Raw genomic sequence first — 13,304 nt, forward strand, 5'->3', positions numbered from 1 at the left:
CTTCGGGAACATGATGAGTTCAGAAGTGTGTCAGCCAGCCACAGGAAGCCTGGACTAGTCTCACTGTGATGTACAACAGCAAAACACCTGCCTTCTGTCCTGATGGGAAGTGGGGTGGAGAGAGACTACTTGTATGGTCTTACATGGTAATTACTGACACCTCTGTTCCCACATCCAGGAAGGTAACATTTAGGAGCAACTTCTAAAGGGGCCAAATGTAACATTAATTGTTACAGACTCCCTGTTCGTTTCCCAGGAGTGTTCTTTTGGGCCTGCTACCTGTACCAAAGAGAGGTCACCTCTTCACCATGGGGCAGTGGGGGCCCAGGGGGGAGGGAGCTGTTGTGAAGAAAGCACAATGGTGTTAAGGAAGCTGGGTAAGGCGAGGTGTGAGGAACTAGGTGCACTTCAGGCACACCCGGCTCGGTGACTGTAGATGCCCCCTGTGGGTGCTGCTCTGGGTGTGCCACTGCAGCCACTCTTAACTCTGCTTTGTGCAAATAACATGCTCGGGTTAGAAACCTTCCTGCCACTGAACTCCCCCCTCTGCGCACCATTGCTGTGGCTGCTCAGGTATAGTGTGTGCTGAGACTGGGCATCCCTCTCCTGTTGACGTGCACCTTGGTAGCTGCTGTGACTTGGTATATGCTGGGGGAGGACAGCACTGCGTGCAGAACTGAGGGCCTCCATCTAGGAGGTGGCACACAGGACAGCACTTGCCTCAAAGCATTTTCTTCCCCCAGCCCTTCAATCAAGGACATGCTGAGAACAGCCATACAGAGGAAAACTCATCCTGTTTGGCTTTTAATCTTGCTCAAAACTGTACCTCGTGTCACACCCGCCTGAACCAGTCCAGGCAAAGGTCTAGGAACACTGGGCTTGACTCCGCCCCTGAGGTGCATCTTGGCCACACAGCTAAGGGCTCCTTGCTGCGCTGCCCTGGGCTTGGGTGGGAACACCACTAGAGCAGCTCTTCAACCAAACAAGACAGCAGAGATCAAACAGTTGTTTAATTTTGAGATACTGTAGTTATATATGCAGTTACAGTTCCCTAACAGCTGCTACAAAAGAAAAGCACATACAATACCCAAAGTTAAACTGAAAAGCAATTAAGTCATTTTGCATGAAACAAACCCATGAACTGCAGCCCTAGGCTAGAACTAGCTTTTGTAAATAAAGTGGTCAGAAACAGTTAGTAGGGAAAATGATAGATAAAGGCCTGGCTTTTCCTCTCAAAGGTCATTAACATGGAAGCAGAATAGCACCCACGGTAAGGAAATCCCCAAACTACATAAAGCAGGAGTTAAAAAGTAGAACTTTCTTAACGTATGTTTTGGGGTTTGTGGGTAAAGGAAACTAAAAACTACATTAGGCTCCAAACTTACAAAAAGTCACTATTTAATTGTAGCTAAGTAGATTCTTAAAAGTCAGTGAAACATCTGTTCCAGGAGTATCACAGTGATATAAAAAGATCACACAATTTATACTGTAGCAAAATGTCAGGATGCTGCAGTGTCACTGCAGCCATTTACGAGGTGGCATAATGGGCAATAGGTGAGTTTTTAAAATGAAAGCACATTTTAAGTCCTCAAACAACCCCCTCCCAATGTGTAATTTGGTACCTCTTCCTAGAGACTGTTTACAGTCTACCGTGTCAATAACGTTCATGTGCCAGTCCTTTCTGCGTGTCAAACATCACTGCACAATATTAGAAACAAATTTTCTGGATTTATAAGAGCAGACAGCATTTTGTTGCATCGAGCCTAACCTGTGATTTCTCACCTTTCACCTGCCTTGGGAGCACCTCTGCAGCAGAGAGCAAGCCTGAGCAGCAGTGCTGGGTAGGTCCCATGCCTGGCAGTGTTCAGTGCCAGGTTGGACAGGGCTTTGAGCAACCTGGTTTAGTGGAAGGTGTTGCTGTCCATGGCAGGGGTTTAGAACTAAATGACCTTTAAGGTCCCTTAAACCCAAACTGTGTTAGAATGCAATTTCACCCCGCAGCTGTAATAGGGTGTAACAGGGTTCCCTTCTCTGCTCTTCAGGGAACTGCGTAGTGAACAGACACTTCCTTTGTGCAGGGACACTTGGATAGAGTTACTACATCTGGAGAGATGATACAGAGCCATTTAAAGCATGTTAGAAAAGCACTCCAGTCTTGCAAAGCACAGTGAAAGCATCTGCCCTGCACTGCACAGAAGGAGGGCAGGCAGACACCACCAGGGTTTAGTACCATGCACAGCAATAGGCACTAGCAGTAAAACAAGTGAAAGGCAGAAGGGAATGAACAGTGGGATGTTGTTCCTGGAACAAGCCACCTACCCTAGAAGGACACAGTCAGCTTTCACAGGAATGCAAAGTCCATCAGGGCTCTGAAATCCCTATAAATGCTATAATGTACCTGTTAGGATCACGCTTTACTTGCTACAAATAAAGGAAGTATGAGACAAAATGAAGACATTTCCTGGACAGTAGGATTTTGATGAGAAGTCAAATACTGGAGATGCTGCTGCTGTTTGCCAATGAATATTGTTTGCCCAGTTGTCCTTTCAGACCCGAACCCTCTCAGTCTAACTACAGTAGTACTGCATCCTGTTAGTCCGTTGTCTTTTCCGTGACTGAAACTCTTCAAAGAAGTGCTGAATGTCTTCTCTTTTAACCACCTACGGGAAGCAGCATGAAACCCAAGTTGTGCTACACGGATTCAATTACAATGATCCATTTCCCCCCCTACATCCACATGCATAAAAGCCGGTATCCCAAATCCCCTCTGTTACAACTTGCAAAGCAGCTTTCCTGTTCTACCCAAAGAAGGCTAGTAATGTCCAAATTCCACGGTAAGAGAATACAGAGGAACAAGCTCCCCAAAGGCAGAGCAAGCACACGGAGCAAAGCTCCTGAGCGTGGCTTTGACCACTTGCTTTTATTGCCAGAAAAACTGACACAAAGCAAGCTTTTTAGGAGCTCACTTTCAGGCTCAGAACAATGTAACTAAGAATGGCAATTCAGCAAATAAGCCAACAAAATGCATGTGCTGGTTAATAACAGCATGCAAACTCCTCCAGGAAAACAACTGAGAAGGCTGTTTGCCAGTATTTAGTCAGTCCTTATTCTTCTAAGGGTTTAAATTCAACCTAAGAAAAAACATAAAGGTTAAGAGCTTTTTTCCTGAATGCTTTTCGTAGAGCAACACAAGTTTCATTTAAATTAAGAAGTGCTCTCGGTATTTCTTAGACAGATTTCTGTTATAATGTCTTTAAGGAAATGCAACTTGTAAATTCGCACGGAATCAGGGATTTCTTGTTTCTATTGCAGTGCCAGCTACTCCAACAGACAGGAAAAAACTCTTACAGTATCCTAGTACGCAGCACCCACCCCACAACAGTACTACAGCACAGGTTCTGGCAAGCAAACCCTGCAAGCTGTGTCTTACCGTTCCCTCATTGGCGAATCTCCTGAGATAGTCTGTCAGTTCCGTCTTCAAATCATTGTATTCTGGATGGAGGAGCAAAGGCAAGGGAAATTAAAAACAAGAAGATGCCCAGCTTTAGTTTAACACTGGCTCAAGAAGACTTTGTTCTTCTTGTCATTTATTACATTTACTTGAGACAACTCAAGTTTGACCTGGATTATGAACAATAAGAAAGGCAAGTCCAGATAAATACGAGAAGCCTAATGATTTATCAGGCCAGCCCATGCATTCTGAGCTCCCGTTCAGGTTGGTCTTCAGAGAAACGTGCACAAGTTCACTGAGTGAATCAGTCCAATCAATCAAGACTGCTCCTGCTCCCAGCTTCCCACAGCGAAAGCACATGTGGGTTGTGGTGGGAAGCCCTCGCCCGTAAATCAGAACTGAACAACTACCCTTGCCAGAGTGCAAACTCCTCACTCAGAAGAGGGAAACTGCTCTACTTATAAAGGACCTCAGCACTGCCTTGTCAATATACTCTGGGCAGAGCTGCCAGGGAGCACACTGCGCCCCAGTGGCACACTGCCTGGCACGCCCCCAGACAACAGGAGATTGCCAAACAACAGAACAGGGCAAGTTAAATAAGCCAGAGAGCAGAGATGTAAATTAATGTTTAAATATTCATGTTACAAGAAATTACTATTGACACAGTATCTAAAAATGTTAAATAGGGGAAAAGTTCCCATACCAACTAGCTCCTCAATGTAAGTTAAAGTTGTAACAACAGGCCAGAGAGAACAGATGTCTCTAGAGGAATCCTGACTGAAGTGCCATCTGTCATACAGTCTTCTACACGTTACTTCAAAACCAGCTTGACACCACACTGCAAGACCCAATACTAATCCTTAGGGGAACCTGTTCAGTTAAAGTTTCAAGGCAGATTCTAAAAATGAAGTTGTATTTACCACAGATGAGTTCTACTTGCTGAACTCTGTTCATGCTGTTAAGGGTGTCCATTAAAGGATCTCTCCTTTCTGTTTCCTGGTCACTGGTACCTTTATTTTCGTAAGCCAAGACAGTATCACATTCATCTGTCAGGAACTGCACTTCAAGCTCTGAATACATTTTCTGGAGAATAAAGTAAAAATTATGTATATGTTACAAAAAGTCTGAGATGGAGATGCTCTCCCTAATCCTTTCTGTGGTTAGTATCACAAATAATAACAATAAAAATAATGTAAATTTTGTATCCAGCATTTCAGGCATCTCTCCATCACAATTTCCAAAGCAATACTGGATTTAAGCAGCAAAGAACACAGAAACAGTTAGAAGCTCATTCATGCTGTATTAATTCTGACAGATTCAGTGTGTTTCTTTATGTGGGATGGAGGGGACACAGATTATTTTCTACAAGCTTCTCTTGTAGATAAAGCCCCCCTCGGAGGTCCTCCCTGCCTCCCCCGCGCCAGTGACGGTAACGCAGAGAGGATACGTACTGAGCAGTCTTCACAGGTGCACAGTTTGCTTCTCCAGTTCAGTGGCCAAAAGGTGGCACTATCTTTTTTTAGAAATGGCTTGCTCTGGAGCTCCTTCAGCTTGCAGACTGGCTCCTCGCTCTTAGTAGCCACCTGAATTAAAATGGGGTTTTAGTGCTCTCTACTATCACTTCCAGTACACTCCATTCTTTCCAACATGTGGTTTTCCTTATGCGAGATTCTCCTTTTGTCTCAGACATTTATTTTTCTAAACAACCTACGTTACCATTTCATCCCCATGAGGATTCTGATGTGGTTTTACCAGTTTCCACTGGAAATCTCTGCAGAAATTTACTGCAATAGCCATAAATGTTTAAAAAAATCAGAGCCGGACTATCATGCAAACTCAGCTACAAAGCATAATATCCCTGTATTAGAACAAACTCAGCAAGTGCCTCAGTGTAAAGGCCAGGTGACTGACAGGAAGGGATGGATCTGACCTACTGGCAAACGGACACTATGCCCCTGTCAGCCATTTCTACAGTGGTGTTCCACAGCCTACGCTGTGCTCCACAGAGACCACACGTTTCAAGTGTCAGTGACTGGAAAGGAACATGGAGACAGACTGAAAGCTTTTAGCTGTTCACTGAACCTATACAGAAGGAAGTGGGCTTTGCCTCAGCTACCATCAGTATGAAAATGAACAGGACAGGAGAAAAAGGTACATTTTACCTCTGGACAGGCAGACCCAAAGCTAGTGGAAGGCTCGTTAAACTGTTCCGTTTGCTTTTCTTCCTTCATTTCCTGCTGTTCCACTCCACTTTCTTTTTTTACTTCTTTTTTCTGCTCTTCACTTTCCTTAACTTTCAGGAAAAGCCCTTCACCTTCAAGGGAGTTCACTTTGGTCAAAGGAGGAACTGGAAGATACATACCCATGTAAGTGAGAATGCTGTGCCAGACAACATACTGGCTATCACAGACGTTCTTTCTGCTTTACACTGCAGTGTCAAAGAGCACCTAGATCAGCTCATACACTGAAGGGTCCTGGATGTACTCTACAGCTGCCCAAAGACACAGTGACCTAGGCAGACAAAGAAACCGCTCCCTCTTTCACTAGTTCTCTTCACCTCTTGGACTCTTATTCTAAAATGCTTCACAAAATCTGTGCTGTAGGAGAGGGACAATTTGAGATAGCTCTGTATTAAGATGCTTGTCTGTCTTGATGCCCCTTGATAGCTATTGCCGATTCAGTAGTTGTCACATATATTTTGCTGAGTTTGTGTCAGAGTCCTTCATTTCCTCCAGACACACACCTCAAAAACTTCACAACAGATGAACTACACCAATTCCTTCCTTGTTTAAAACAAGTTTTTCTTTTGATGGCAATTCAAATGTGTGCCCTGTGATATAGCTGGTTAGAAACAGAAAAATTCAAACAAACCAAAATCCCCATTCTGTACTATATTTACGTTAGAGGGAACAGAACTCCAGGTAGGCCATCCTGGAATCCTTAAAACTGACATCAAAATTTCTGGCACATAAGAGATCAGTTATCAGTCGGTATAAGCAACGTTTAGCAGACCATGTGAAACCAGCTCTTTCCACAGAAATCACGTCATCTACCCTTCTGATCCTGCAGAAACCACACAGCAGACAGAGGCCTGCAGGCAACCAGTCCTGAGCACAGCCCCAGCTCTACCCAGATTAAGGTTTTACACATTCATTCCAGGTCACTTGTCAGTCATTCTTTGCTGCTCAGAGCCTCTTATGCTCAGCTGTTTGTCTCACTGCTCCCCTTAGGATGACTCTTCAATTCTTTGATCCAGTTTAAAAATCAAGTTCACTAAGACAAGTACTAAATCTTCAGCTATCTATGTGCTAGCACTTCTTTGATAAAATAAATGAGTGAGCACCACAGAACTAAGATTTAAGAATGAGAAATACAGAACAGTCTGTGGAGTCCTGCATGTTCCAGTGCTGAAGGTGACTGTCCAATATATCGAGTATAATTTCTCTGACCACTTAAGCAGTATTAAGTTATTAATCAATCACATACGACAAATACATGCTAACCAAGTATTGGCTCGGGTATCTCAATTTTCTTTACCTGCTAACTGTGACGCATAAGCCCAGAGGAAATGGCAGTGATTCATGCAGGCTTGGCATACCATTTCATGGAAGTCTCCGCTTTCAGGGGGAATTGCACCAAGATGCTGTCAAAATGAGAAAAGGATGCAGCAGTGAAACATTTGCTGCAAATTAACACTCAATTCTAGACTCAGAGGAAGTACAACATCAACTGCTGTCACAGTTTCACCACAGTCATACACTCCTGCTAACTCTTCAACAATTACCAGTATAAAGACTGAAAAGAGATGATAAAAATTCCAAGGAAAAACTGAAATAATTATGTCTTTGTCTACGCTCTTTTATGCCTTCTACACATTCAGAAATCTCATTTCTAAACAATATTCTTCTACACTGTCCAAAACACAGGATAGGTGAAGATACCTCTTGCATGCTGCACATGTGAACTCTTAAATAACTTTTTATGATTGCTCCCTTATGTGCAAGAGATTTTAAGTCTTCATGTTGGTCATGTAATGCAGTTGGGAAGAATTAGGTCCCAAAGCTCTCCATAAACTGGTGAGAAATATTTAGGCAATTAAAAGTGCTTAGTGACTTTCTTTTGACAAGCGTTCTCCAAGGCTCACAGTGAACAGCATCACATTCACCATACACACATTTACACAAAAGAATCCTACAGTTTAACTACAGAACCCATAATTGAAGCCAATCATCTTTTCTTTTTTTTTTTTTTAATTCTTTGATCCTGCAACTTCAAACACAGAACTTCACTTGTGCCCTTCAAGGCGTAAGGCTGAATCCTCAATGCTCACACGTTAAGTAGGGCACTCACTGAAGTGCTGAGCTGCTTTTAAAAGATTTCTCCAAAGTTTGTAATCATGAACCAACAGCACAGTTTTTCCTTGCTACTTAAAGGAATTACAGTTTAAAAGGCATTCTTTTGCATGAATAACTGTTTGGGTATTTGATAATAATGTGCCTCAGTAAGAATCTTTTGCTCACCAATTGCATTGATTAGAATTTTCTAGTTAAAGAAACAGTTACAAAGTTGTTACTTTATTTGCGGCAGTAACCTTCAAAGAGGTAGACCTCTTCCAAAAAAACCAAAAAGGGTTTTTTGGACTAGAGAGGACAGCAGCACAAGATTAAACTTCCAATATTCCTTTGCATAGGATGAAAAGAAATACCCCAGAACCCTTTGAGAACTAAAGCAAACCTTTTAAAATAACCATACAAACTTAACTGACACTAACTTATTTCTATGCAACTGGCAATTCTGACACTTGCAGTTTCCTTACCCTTCCATGGAACCAGTCTTCACAGACTATGCACTGGATCATCTCATCTGGAATCTAGATGAACGGTCATATAATTAGCATTAACAGCAACTTCTAGAGTCTTTCACAAGCCTCAAATGACAGTATTATGCAAAGCCTGCTCAAGTGAATTGCACTTCCCTCTTCACCTATCCACAGGGAGCTGCCATTAATAAATAGTTAACTGCTTCAATAGTCAGTTTGCTTCCCTGAACTTCAACAGCATATGTAATTTGTTGTTTAGCAAGACTGTGGAAATTCCCATTTATTATTACAAAACTTGTTTTCCTTTTAGAGCACGACATTCTCACAAAAGAACTGATAAAAGTTAATACACTGCTGGCATCTGTGGTATATTTTAATACTTCAGATGGACAAAAAGTATTGTGACTACCATAAAGGAAAGCTAAAGCCAGTGCTACAGGACAGACTCTCCCTATCCCAGAAGCCTTGTCAGAGCACTGTTGCAGACACAAGGAAGCAGATTATGGTTTCTCCTAACATGTGTAATGTGTTTACTGGTCTCCTGCCACATTTCTTAAGATAATGAGAAACTCATCCCTAAGGGAACTCCATATAGAGGAGCCTCTATAGAGAGGAAAGCAGAGAGAACTGCAGCATTTTCTCCAAATGATGGTTTGTCCTCATCTGTCTTTAAGGCATAAACATATTTTACCATTAAAAAAAACCCTGATAATTACTGTATATATGACAACCAAGACCAGTACGGAATGTAAGATTTCTTGAAGTGGGTTCTTTGCTGTAAACACCTCAGTGACGACCCTTTCCACAATACTTTGCATAAATATCATGTATATATGATTACTACCAGCTTTTGTATTTCTTACCTCATCTTCAGGATCAGGATACGGTCTTTTACATGTACAGTATAATCCATAGAAATTGTCATTATACTTATTTCCTGGATTCACCTTGACCTTTTCCTAGAAGGAAAAAAAAAAACTCAGTAAACAATGCTATGAAAAACAAGACTGAAAAATATACATAATCTAGAAATAAAACCCCAAACAAACATTCCTGTTGCACTTTAATTCCTAGAAGCGGTAATTATACTCATCACCTTGAAGATCCAAAAAGAAAGGTACTATCCAAACACCTATGCTATGCAGTGAGCAGCAGACAGGGCACGCAGGGAATACTGAAGTTGAAAAGGAAAACCAGTCTCTTCACCTTTGTAATAAATGGCAACTATGGTGTTGGTTAAACTACTGCTAACTCAGAATGACGTAAGAGTTCTGATCACCAGCTATGCCTACCTGCTGCATTATAGCAACAACTGTAGATTTATTGTGCACCTCCCCCTCCACTTTTTTTAACATCTATATTGTGATCCAAACCTGACTCTGCTTAATCTTACCACTGAGCTTCCACTAAATTTGTGTCATACAAACCTCATGCTACAGGAGAGAATTATCTAAATTACAAAACATGCTGAATGAAACTCAAGTACAGGTAATTCCATTTAAAAAAACTAACAAAAGAACAAACAACCCCCCCAGGTAATACAGCTGCAGCCAGAGGGCTTCACAACCACATGCAGCTGCAGCCTAAAGTCACAACTGGCCCCTCCAGAAAGAGCTGTGACCATTTATGACGTTACTACAAAACACTTTCTACCACTATTGTGACAAAGACAGGACAGGGGATGTGAGCACTTGGCACCCATGAAGTCAGACAGGTAAATAGGTGGATGCTGAAGGTAACTTAGCAGTACAATTGATTTTGCACTGAACCGAAGGAGGAGGAACAACCACATGATCTATTTCACTGACTCGAATTAGAAACAGTAACGTGTTAAAATCATCACAGGTGTCTCTGTAGGGATCACTGGACTATAGCCCTGGGCTGACAAGCTCTGGATCCATCCCAGTTCTGCCAGAACAAAATGGGCATACACAAAACCACTGGCCGTTTCTACATTTGGACTGTTATCATCCAGGGAGCAGTGCTGCAAGCAAACCAAGCAGCTTCCTGTTGCTGTTTTTCAGAGTATTATCAACTACTTGACAAGTCCAAAATGCCCAATGAAATGAAAGCACAGAAGGCTTAATGCAGTAAAAAGCTATCCCATCAGTGGGTTCTGGTGACAACCAACCAAAAAAGATTACAGCACTAATGCCCCCATGAATAAGGGGAGGGAACTGTCCCTCTAGCAACAGAAGAAGCTTGAATTTCTTTAATGCAACAGCAAAAGTACACCTTAAAGCTTTCCCTGAAGCCAGCTTAAAGCCAATGGGATGTATTAGTGCAGGCACCACAACACGTTTCTGGTATTATGCCAACCATAGATGCAAAACTGCTGCATTCATGGATGACAATTACCAAATGTTTTCTTTCCTCTCTCCTCACATTTCCCTTTGGTCTCTCAACAGTTTTATCTTATGCTGTAATACTCCCACCTTGTTTAACTTGCTGAGAAAAGCAGAGGCACAGTGTGCGTCAGTACTGGCTGAGGCAAGTCACCAACATCCCAATACCGTCGTTTCAATTCTGCATGTACAAAACCCCTATCTGCACTTACTGGCAGTAACTTGCACTGCAGGTTTTTGAACTTGCTATTTCCACAGTCACAGCGGAAGTTCCTGGAAAGAAAAGCACAGCGTTTCAGGTAGGTTTATTAACAGAAAACACTATCAGGTTTTGTGTTCATAAAGATTCCCAGCAGTTTCTTAGAAGACATAAAAACATTCTTGCCGTGCTTAAACAACAGCATCAGTTGGAAGTGGCCTTACCCTCCCACAAGGTGTTCTCAACAGATCTCTCAGCTAAGACCACCATTGACAGCAGCACTTGGCTGGGAGGCCACAATGGTACAGAGCTAACCCTGGGTGCTGCAACTGCCACACTTAAAAACACAATCACCTGTGCTGGTGGAATAGGAGCCTGAACTGCTTCATTTCCAAACACTGGATCCATGACGGTGATTAAGCTCTTGTCTCCTACCCAGACACCCTAAGCTCTCACTTAAACAGGGCTGGTGTGCCAAGACAAGGGGACGGTGGGTACCTTGGTGACCTGACCTCAGTTGCCAGTGCAGCTTTGCTGGGAGTGGTATACTATGTACGAGTTGCCCTACCTCACCGAAGCGTACCAGAGAGTGGAGGTGGCCCTGGTGAAACCCCCCCGCCAGCTCAATTCACCCCTCACCCCAGGCCCGGAGGGGCAGGACACCGGAGGCGGTGGGCGCACACCGCCTCGCCTTCCCGGCCCTGAGGACCCGGCTCGGTAGGAGGCTGCCCAGGGCCGTGCGGCTGAGGGGGCTCGAGCCGCAGTGCGCTTCCCGCCGCCCGCCCGGGCCCGCGCCGCCGCTCCCGGCCCGCTCCGCTCCGCTCCGCGGTACCTCTTGGTGTAGAGCTCGAAGAGGCGGTGGGTCCCGTGGCACTCGTAGCTGCAGGCCAGGCAGATCCCCGCCGGCTCCCCGCCGGGCGGCGTGCAGGTGCTGCAAGCGTACAGCGCCTGCCTCTTCACCGCTCCCTATGGGACGACACCGACGCGAGATACAGAGACCGCTGGGGGGTCCCTGCCCCGGAGGGGTGAGGGTCCCTGCCCCGGGCGGCCCCGCCCCCAGCCCCGCCCCGCGCTACCGCGCCCCCACCTGGGAGTAGCTGCAGCGCTCGTGGTCGCTGCCCCCTAGCACGGCCCGCGCCTCCTTCTCGAGCTCCTCGTTCTCAGCCAGCACCTCCGCCAGGGACACCACGGGCTCCTCCCCGCCGCCGCCGCAGCCGCTCCCTGGCTCCGCGCCCTCCGGCGCCGCCGCTTCCATCGCCGGGACGCGAGGCCGAGGGCGAGATGAGGCGGGAAACACGCGGCCGAGGCACCAGGGGGCGCCACAGCGGAAGCGGAACCGCGGGCCTCACGTGATGGGGGCAGCGCGCGATCAAAGAGAGCGGTGAGCCGCGAGTGCGCGGCCGCGAGCACGTGACCGGTGAGCGGGGCGGGGCCGGACGCGCGGGCTGCCTGCGCTTCCGGGCAGCGCGATGGAGCTGGTGGCGGAGCTGAGGGGCTGCGACGGCGAGACGCGGTCGGTGCGGGTGCCGCTGCCGCGCCTGACGGAGCAGGGCGAGGCCGGGCAGCTGCGCGGAGTGCGGCAGAGCCTGGCCGAGCTGCGGGAGCGGGTGGTGGAGCTGTTGGCGCCCCTGGTGCAGGCCGAGAGAGAGGCGGCGGGTGGCGGCGGGCCGCGCGGTGAGTGCCGGCGGGGAGCGGACGGGAGCGAGGCGTGGAGGCTCCGCTGCCTTCGGGTCGCCGCCTGCGCCCCGCGCCGCTCATCCGCGCCCGGTTGAACCCTGTCAGGTGATGCCGAGGATGATGACGACGATGAGCAGGAGGAGGAGGAGGAGGATGATGAAGGAGAAAACAGTATCGAAACGAAAGCAAACACCGATGATCCACCTCAAAAGCGGACGAGGGTTCAGCAGCCATGGTGACGGCACTTGGTACTTGGGTCAGGCCTGGAGGGAGACATTCTAGCTGCACCGGGTGTGAGGGTGTCCGGGCAGGGCCGGGGGAGAAGCCTGCGGCGCTTCTGCCCCTGTTCGGAAAGTGAAATGCCGGTCCCGACACTGTTTTAACACGGAGACCGTAAGAAAAAGATGCACCTTGGTGTCAGCGTGTTGCTTGCAGGGAGCCAATGTTACGTTGAGAAGAACTTCTGGTAGAACCGTTGACAAATATAAAACTGTTCTCACAAGTCTTCTGACTGCTATGTTTTTAACGATATTTTCTAAGTCATTGTATTTATTCATGCGACTTAAAATAAACTCTTATATAGTAAAATCAGGAGTGAGTTATTTTGTCAGACGTGATCTTAAAATGGTACAGCACAACTTTTACTTTGTATGGAGAGAAAGCAGTATAAGACCAGTACAGTATTCAGAATTAAAGAACACCTGTAAGACTGTGTCCATTCCTGAGCAGCCCTACAGTGGAAGATTATTTTTGCTTATCACCAAAAAGGGTTATTCTAGTCACCCATCAATGAAGTATTTTCCTGGTAAAGGT

At 45.8% G+C, this 13,304-nt stretch overlaps 2 protein-coding genes across 2 annotated transcripts; one reads left to right on the forward strand and one right to left on the reverse strand.

The window, feature by feature from the left end:
- Window positions 1-1,980: 1,980 nt before the first annotated feature.
- UBR7 (ubiquitin protein ligase E3 component n-recognin 7) lies at window positions 1,981-12,136 on the reverse strand. Its single transcript, XM_061359885.1, has 11 exons — window positions 11,902-12,136; window positions 11,647-11,780; window positions 10,828-10,888; window positions 9,134-9,229; window positions 8,268-8,321; window positions 6,989-7,094; window positions 5,614-5,798; window positions 4,903-5,034; window positions 4,372-4,534; window positions 3,431-3,492; window positions 1,981-2,660 (listed from the first exon to the last, which is right to left on the reverse strand). Exons 1-11 carry the CDS (start codon window positions 12,067-12,069, stop codon window positions 2,568-2,570), a joined length of 1,254 nt encoding a protein of 417 aa, XP_061215869.1. The 5' UTR covers window positions 12,070-12,136; the 3' UTR covers window positions 1,981-2,567.
- Window positions 12,137-12,241: 105 nt separating this feature from the next.
- LOC133215763 (EKC/KEOPS complex subunit GON7-like) lies at window positions 12,242-13,071 on the forward strand. The gene is made up of 2 exons (XM_061359993.1): window positions 12,242-12,488; window positions 12,597-13,071. The coding sequence occupies exons 1-2, from the start codon at window positions 12,284-12,286 to the stop codon at window positions 12,728-12,730; spliced, it is 339 nt and encodes a 112-aa protein (XP_061215977.1). The 5' UTR covers window positions 12,242-12,283; the 3' UTR covers window positions 12,731-13,071.
- Window positions 13,072-13,304: the final 233 nt, after the last annotated feature.

The sequence above is a fragment of the Neopsephotus bourkii genome, unplaced genomic scaffold (assembly GCF_033783945.1).
Source record: "Neopsephotus bourkii isolate Nb327-2 ecotype Australia unplaced genomic scaffold, CSIRO-AGI_Nbou_v1 NB_998, whole genome shotgun sequence".
Classification (NCBI taxonomy): domain Eukaryota; kingdom Metazoa; phylum Chordata; class Aves; order Psittaciformes; family Psittacidae; genus Neopsephotus; species Neopsephotus bourkii.

Bases quoted from the DNA above. Each gene is read 5' to 3' on its own strand.
- LOC133215763 (XM_061359993.1), top strand. From the start codon at position 12,284: ATGGAGCTGGTGGCGGAGCTGAGGGGCTGCGACGGCGAGACGCGGTCG. The intron at 12,489-12,596 runs GTGAGTGCCGGC...GAACCCTGTCAG, and splicing joins GGGTGGCGGCGGGCCGCGCG to GTGATGCCGAGGATGATGAC.
- UBR7 (XM_061359885.1), bottom strand. From the start codon at position 12,069: ATGGAAGCGGCGGCGCCGGAGGGCGCGGAGCCAGGGAGCGGCTGCGGC. The intron at 8,322-9,133 runs GTAAGAAATACA...CCGTTCATCTAG, and splicing joins ATCCTGATCCTGAAGATGAG to ATTCCAGATGAGATGATCCA. The intron at 3,493-4,371 runs GTAAATACAACT...TCCTCCATCCAG, and splicing joins GCAAGTAGAACTCATCTGTG to AATACAATGATTTGAAGACG.